This window comes from Myotis brandtii, unplaced genomic scaffold (assembly GCF_000412655.1).
Source record: "Myotis brandtii unplaced genomic scaffold, ASM41265v1 scaffold424, whole genome shotgun sequence".
Classification (NCBI taxonomy): domain Eukaryota; kingdom Metazoa; phylum Chordata; class Mammalia; order Chiroptera; family Vespertilionidae; genus Myotis; species Myotis brandtii.
Window position 1 is genome coordinate 543,164 of NW_005366245.1, and position 8,214 is coordinate 551,377.

Consider the following 8,214-nt stretch of genomic DNA (forward strand, 5'->3'; position numbering starts at 1 on the left):
TTTGATCTATGTTGGTCCATTTATATACAGATTTTTATAGTCAGTCCTTTGTGTCTGTGGGTTTAATATCTGTGGATTCAATCAATCATGGATCAAAAACAGTATTTTCTCACCCAACCGGTGTGGCTCAGTGGTTGAGTGTCAACCTATGAACGAGGAGGGTCACGGTTCTATTCTTGGTCAGGGCACATGCCTGGGTTGCGGACTCGATCCCCAGTGGAGGGCTTGCAGGAGGCAGCCAATCAATAATTCTCTCTCATCTTTGATGTTTCTATCTCTCACTCCCTCTCCCTTCCTCTCTGAAGTCAATAAAAATATATCAAAACCACAACAACAAAACCCCAGTATTTTCTCATTCTCAACCACGGATTCCTAACCGTGCATTTCCAACTGTGAGTCGAAAATACTTTTGATGTGTGGATTTTTGATGAGGGTGGATTTGAATCTACCCTCTGCATTGTTCAAGGGTCACCTATATTTTCTGAGGTAATTTATGTGACATTTAGCATAAGAGCTCCAAAGTTACTTGTTCTTTTTTTATTTATATAGTCTTTTTACATATATAATGTTGGTAAACTAGAATTATTATTGATTTTTTTTCTTTTGGTTTGTTTCTACATGTGTTTTGTTTATTTTTCAGTGTCAGCAAATTGGACAATGGCAGTTGAGTGGGTTTTGAAAATGTCTGAAGTTTAGTGGGCCGCATCTACCTTCCGCTTTTGCCCTACCATTTACAAAAGAATAAATGGGATGTTTGAGAAGACAGCTCTATTAAAAGAAGAGTGTTGCAAATGGCTTCAGATTCTATGAATACAAAATACCCTAGGAATCACTTCACTAAGGGGAAAAGGCAGCAGCACCAGCAAACAAAGACTAGGTCTTCCATCAGTGATGGCGATGGCGACGACTCCTTTATCTTTGAAGCACAGGAAGCTTGGAAAGATTTTCATGGATCTCTTCTTCGGTTTTATGAAAATGGAGAACTCTGTGATGTCACACTAAAGGTCAGACTGTATTTTTTTCTTTTCTCCATCTCTTCAGAGTATTATGAAAAATGGGGGTTTCTATAACCATATCAGCAAATTTTTGGTGCTGTACTTATTGTTACAATCAGAATGATTTTAGTCTCAATCCTTTTGATTGAAGGAGGAGGAACATAATGGAGGATAACTAAAGGGAGATTAGCAAAAGATCAAATTCTCGCACTAATTAAATGTCAGTAGTCATTGTTCTTACTTAACTTCTGAGAGTTCTGGAATTCTAAAATAACAAATAGTTACTAGTAGTAAAATCAACTTGCTATTGACCAGATAAGTTTTTAATTTGTGAATTTAAAAAGTTAATGCATTCACTTACTCTTGATTTTGGTTTAGAAGTCAGGAATTCTTGGTTGTTTACTCAATTGCACTAGTGTTTTACTTATGTTCCTATCCTGGTAATTTAATCTCTACTTCAATACTATTTTTTGTTAAGTGAGGTTGTTTATATACCAGATAGTGAAGTAGAGTCTATTTAGAGTTGGATGAAAAAGTCTTTAGTAAACTTTGTCTATGTTTTATAGAATCGTATCAGTCTGCCTCAAAAGACAGTTTTAATAAAACTGGAAAAGTGATCAAGTAGTGTGGAAGAGCCTGTGTTCTAATTGTTTTTCATTATTCACTTAAGGTACTTTCCTATTCTTATCTCTCAGTGTGGTGCTAAACTTTTTTTAGTGATTCATATCATTAAATGCATCCATGCAGCATTTTCCACATAAGATTTGCCACTTTGGGATCTCTTAGATTTTGCTTTCTGTTCCTGATCAGACAGATTCTTTGAGCTCATAGTTGTGGGGTTGAGGGCATACTTGGAAAATCAGATCGGGGACACTTAGCAAAAGTCTGTAACTGAAAACATAAACTTTGAGTTTCAGGCCCTGAATGTCCAGGATTATAGTGTTACACTGTGTGTACATGATCTATATTTGCTTTACTTAAATTTTTAGCGTCCTTACATATTTCTAGGTTCTAAGGATTTGAGAAGAAAACGGTTGTAATTCTACTGCTCTGTGAAATCTAGCAATGTGTATATTTTGATGAAGGAACTTTTTGTTCTATATGGTATATTATGCTTTAATTTCACATGATTGTTCTAATTTTCAAACTTAGAATGATATTCAGTGACCTACACTGGCTTTGGTAAAAATAAGAAGTGTAAATAGATGATTTAAATTTAATGAATTACCAATTCAGCATATTAATGTATGCATGGGAAATAAATAGAATTAGAATATAACGATTTTTTAACATTTTTAATTAGTTTTTATTTTATTATTTTTTTACTGTGTAGCCATTTATATTTTTTAATTTTTAAATTAAATTTATTGGGATGACATTGGTTGATAGGATTATATAGGCTTCAAGTGTGTATCTCTGTGATATATGATCTATCTATACATTGCATCATGGGCCCACCACCCAAAGTTAAATCCTTCTTGACCTTGGAAATAAAACTTTTTTGGCTACTCAAACTCATTAAAATTGGTGAATTATTGAAAAGAGTAGCTATTTGAGTGAAAAGGTTTTATGAAATTACAAAGGATTAAACTGAAAAATTATCCTATATAATAAAAGGGTAATATGCAAATCGACCGAATGGCAGAACGACCGGTCGCTATAATGCGCACTGAGCCGGCAGGCAGACGAGTGGTTAAGGGCGATCAGGCAGGCAGGCAGAGAGGTTAGGGGCGATCAGCCAGGCAGACAGAGCTGTTAGGGGTGATTAGATAGGCAGAGTGACTAGGAGCGATCAGGCAGACAGGCAGAGCAGCTAGGAGTGATCAGGCAGGGATGTAGAGTGGTTAGGGGCGATCAGGCAGGCAGAGCGGTTAGGGGCGATCAGGCAGGCAGGCAAGTGGTTAGGAGCCAGAGGTCCCAGATTGCAAGAGGGATGTCCAACTGCCAGTTTAGGCCCGATGGATTGGGCCTAAACTGGCAGTTGGACATCCCCCAAGGGGTCCCGGATTGCGAGAGTGTGCAGGCCGGGCTGAGGGACCCTCCCCACCCCCCACACAATTTTCATGCACCAGACCTCTAGTAGTTTATAAACACATATGAAAGGAATCTTTGCTATATAGATGTGTTTTTTCCCCCTCCAGTCTTTGTTTCTTTCTGTTCCACTGTGTGTCTTCTGCACTTTTATTTCAGTCTAGTTCTCAAACATTTACTGTTTAAGTGGCATAATTATAAACATTTCAACCTAGTATGCTTTAGGTTTTTTTTAATGATTTAAAAAATTTTGAGGTGTTTGTAAAAGATTTTTAATAATCTGTGTTAATGGAATTATATAATTAAAACTTAGAAATGAAGTGAACCTATGTAAAACAACTGTTTGCAAAAGAATAGTTCACAGGATAGCCAATTTTTAAATAAGCATTAAACATAGCTAAAATCAATTATCAACATATTAAATATTTAAAACATTTATTGCTTTTAAAATTTTTATGAAGGGGGTATTTTCAAGCACTGCTGTTGGATAAGTAAATTGGCTCATTGTTTTTTTGTGGACAATTTGACAGTCTGTATCAAGAGCCTTTGAAAAGCTCACAGTTTTTGATTCATTCTGCTTTTCAGATTTTATCTCAAAGAAGTATTCTAAAATGCTGGACATCTAAATGGCTGATATCAGAATGGTTAAATAAACTGTGTGTTGCATCCACTGTTTAACAGGGGCGGGGAACATCGGCTCATGGGGCCATAAGGCCCGCAAAATCATTTGGTCTGGCCCTGCCAAGGCATTAGGGGTAATTAAATGTTTGACCAAATATAGCAGGCTAATTTTTAACACATTTCGTACAGCTCAGGAGTTTTCTCGTGTTTTGCGCGCCATCTGTTAAGGACCGCTCACGAGTGTTCTCGTTTTTCATGCCCATAAAAAAAGGAGCGAATCTAGATACTTATGTAAATTTTGTTTGGTCCCTCTTCACAGAGGAAAATGTTTTACGCAGTACCATACGTTAAAAAAGTACTAGGAACTTTAATTGTTTAATTGTTTTTGTAAATAAAAATGTTATACTTATTGAAAAACAACACCTAAAGTGCATTATGATGATTTAAATAACGTGCAGTTTGCTCAAAAACGTGCGGTCCCTGGCGTATGTCTTAGAGATTTCTATGCGGTACGCAATGTGTTAAGTTGATAATTTTGTATGGCCCGAGAAGGATGTTATAAATATCTAAATGGCCCTTGGCAAAAAAAATGGTTCTCCCCAACCCTGGTTTAAAATAGTGTATAGCCAATGAGAATGAAGCTTACAAAAGTTTTCAGAAACTTAGGAAACAAAGTTCATGACAACTGAGTTATGTTTCAAAATGCACAGAAAAAAAGTTGGAAGGAAAAATATACCAGAAGGTTAACAGTATTTGTTGACTTTTGAGTAAATTATATTGTACTAGAGGCCTGGTGCATGAAATTCATGCACAGGTAGGGTCCCCAGGCCTGGCTAGCGATCAGGGCTGATCTGCAGGGCCACCTGTGGGGCGATTGGGGACCCTCACTCGCACCCACCTTGGCTGGCCTGGCGCTGCCTGCTCGCCCCCTACCACCACTACTGGTCAGGGCCTGCAGGCTGGGAGCAGCTCCTGCATTGAGCATATGCCCCCTGGTGGTCAGTGCGCATCATAGCGACCGGTCATTCCACCGTTCGGTCGATTTGCATTAGGGTTTTATATAGATAGACTAGAGGCCCAGTGCACAAAATTCGTGTACTGGTAGGGTCCCTAGCGGCTGCCAACTGCCAGCCAGTGCTTCCCTCCCATCCCCTGGTCGCCTGCTGCCACTGCCAGCTGGTGCCTCCCTCCCTTCCCCCACCCAGCTCTGCCCCCTGGTCGAACTCCCAAACTCTCAGTCGAGGGGACAATTTGCATGCTGCGCTTTTATTATATGGAATGGGGGAGGAGAGAGGAAAAATTAAAAAGTAATGGACTTCCTTATGTAAAATAGGTTCATTTTACAAGTCAGATTTGCTAGTACTGGAATTTTTGATGTTCTTTGTTAATGTTGTTTTTATATCATTTTTTGTTGATTTTACCTCATAATTCAGCAAAAGATCATTTATGTTTTCAGAGTTCTACTTAGTTTTTCTGGTTGGACTTGCATGTTGAATCAATAATTAAAATTAAGGATGCTTGACTCCCCCTGTTTTTCCCTGTGTTGTAAGTGAAGTGCTTGCCCAGCCGGTGTGCCTCAGTGGTTGAGCATTGACCCATGAACCGAGAGGTCACAGGTTTGATTCCCAGTCAGGGCATATGTCCAGTTTGCAGGCTCGTTTCCCAGTGGGGGGTGTGCAGGAGGCAGCTGATTGATATTTCTCTCTCTCTATCCCTCTCCCTTCTTCTTTAAAAAAATCAATTAAAAACATTAAAAAAAAAAAGTGAAGTGCTTTATCAATCTAAAAGCCTTTGTTTCATTGTTTTCTTATCCCTATTGGCTAATCTATGGAAAATTACTTGGTTTTGATTTTTTTTTAAATAAGGGAACATTTTATTTTATTATTTTTTCCCAACAATTTCCTTTGTGAAATAGTTGCTGACCCCTAACTCTGCTTACTTTTTTTTTAATCCTCACACGATTATTTTTCCTATTGATTTTCAGACAGAGTAGAAGGGAGGGAGGAAGCTTCCCACACGCCCTTGACTGGGGCTGGGATACAACCCACAACCAAGGAATGTGCCCTTGACTGGTAATTGAACTCTCTACCCTTTGGTCTGAAGGCCAGCGCTCTAACCACTGAGCAACCAGCCAGTGCAGGGAACAATTTTTGTTGATATTTTACGTATTTCACTAAACTATAAGCTTGGCATGTTTTTTCCCCTGAGCATCTTGAATTATTTATATGTTCACTGATCTAATAAAAACAAATATAAATTAGAAATTTCACTAGTATCAAAGACACATAATGTAGTATTTACTTATATAATTTAAAATTGTATAGTAATGTCTATATTTTTTAGATTACATATTTTTCACCTATACACTACTTTAAATATGTAGTGTATAGGCTTTGATTTCTTTTAATTCTAAATTTGTGATTAAATGTTTTTTTATGTACCAGAGAAGAAAAATATAGAAATAAACTTTCAAGAATATAATGAAAGTATATAGTGTCAAAGGAGAATTAATGAATAAAAAGATAAAATTTTTTATGTTCCTATTTCATACATATTGCTCAAAGTTCTTTTTAAAGATAAGATGGGTATTTGTTCTAAGGGGTATATAGGGGTGTGATTTTGTATGCGTGTGCATTAAACATCCATGTTTTTGTTTACTTGAATCAAGAAGTTAAAATTAAAACAGAGAGACAGAACCTTATTATAAAAACATGAAAATAACTTATGGGCCATTGATTTGTACAGCTTGGGTGAGAAAGCAGTGTTAAAACACTTTATCTGGAAATCACAGAACTCTATTATATAGTATAGTACTATTATGTAAGAGAATGTTGGCAGGTTAATTGAGCAGAGATCATGTGAGATTTACAGATATTTGCCTAAAAACCAAATATCAGTGGTGACATGTACAGATAATTTTTAAAAAGGGGATATTTTAAGGCTATTCTGAAAATGTTTGACATCAGATTTTAGATCTCATTTTAGGGTTGAAGTGAATTTGAAAACATGCCAAGCTTTCTGCTTTAGTGTAGGATTCAACTTGAGTTTCAATAGAATCTAAATCCTACTTTAATGAATTCTTTTAAAAAATTAAATATAGCATATGTGCCAGAAATGATCATCTGTTCGTTGAAATATGTGTTATTCATTTTTCCTCTAAATCAGTGAAAAAAGTTGGGTGAGGAGCATTTATAAGCAAAACTCCTCAGACCTTTTTCTTTAGAATATCTTACTTAAAAATTAGTTCCCAAATAATGAGACACAACTCTAAGTATATTATATAATCAGCTGCTACATGAAAACGGAAAAATTGCTTAAACACTACTATTCTATTACTTGTACTCATTGATTTTTCAATATAAAGTGCTGGGAAATTTGGATAACTACTAGGTTAAAAAGAAGATATCTGTCTACTCAGTACCCAAAATTTCCAAATGGAAATAAAAGTTGTAGTATAAAACAAAAAAAGTACTAGAAAAAAATGACTTGAAGTAAATGTTTATGGAATATTAGAATGATTCCCATTTCAAGCATAGTACCAAAGGCAGAAATCATAAAGAAAAGATTGATTTAATTATATAAAAAATATATGGGGGGAATAAAATTTACAAGCACACTGTAAAAGATGAAAGTTTAATTTTATATAAAACAAATGACTAATCCTCTAAATGTATGAGTTCTCACAAATGAATAAGAAAAACATCATAGAAAAAAGTTTGTAGAAGAAATACAATTATCATAGGTAGATAAAAAATGGACAGTTTAGCAAAATGTATCCCAATTTTGTACCTATTCTTTGAAGCAGCATTTCTAGAATTTATCTGTAGGAAATAATAGGGAAGATGGACAAAGATTCAATTACAACAAAGTTCATTACTATGTCATTTGTAATGGCAAACTATTGTAAGCAATCTAATCTTTAAATAATTAACGTGGTAAGATTTCAGAGTTTTTATTACTTTTATATAAAATTAATTTAATTATTAATTACATTTTTTCATTATTTCAAAATAATTTAAGCAGGAAGTAAAAAAACCTCAGTTAAGTCATAGTAAATACTACTAAATATTGATTTATTTACTCTGTGCTTCAATTTCTCACTGATAAATCGTGGGTAATAATAGTATATAATCATAGGGCATTGGGACAACTAAGTGAGTTAATATATAAAAAGTACTTAAAATAGTGCCTGGCTTGATGACTATAGTTAATAATATTAGATATATGTATTTGAAAGTTGCTAAGGTCTTCAAACTTCTCATCATAAGGGAAGAAAGAATGTAATTATGTGACAATCATTTCATAATACATATATCAAATCATTATATTGTATATCTTAAACTTATACAGTGTTATATAGCATTGTTTACTCTATATGCATTATATATACATAGATACATGTATAAAAAATAAGTGGCTAATTTGGAAGAAGAAAATTACCTGATTTTAAGAAATTGGCCTAGATTAAAAGTAAATGACCATGGGGAAAGGGAAAGGTCAATGGGGGAAAAAGGAGAGATATGTAAAACTTTCAACAATAAGGAATATATATATATATATATATATA

The 8,214-nt window shown here is 35.0% G+C and overlaps 1 protein-coding gene across 2 annotated transcripts in view; it reads left to right on the forward strand.

Moving 5' to 3' along the window:
- Window positions 1–625: 625 nt before the first annotated feature.
- The window catches only part of KLHL8 (kelch-like family member 8), a 30,430-nt gene continuing 22,841 nt past the window's right edge, over window positions 626–8,214 (forward strand). For both annotated transcript variants that reach the window (XM_005874088.2, XM_014545961.1), the window contains exon 1: window positions 626–1,004. In XM_005874088.2, the coding sequence (XP_005874150.1) occupies window positions 792–1,004 (213 nt within the window). In that variant the 5' untranslated portion in view covers window positions 626–791. The remainder of the gene's footprint in view (window positions 1,005–8,214) is intronic.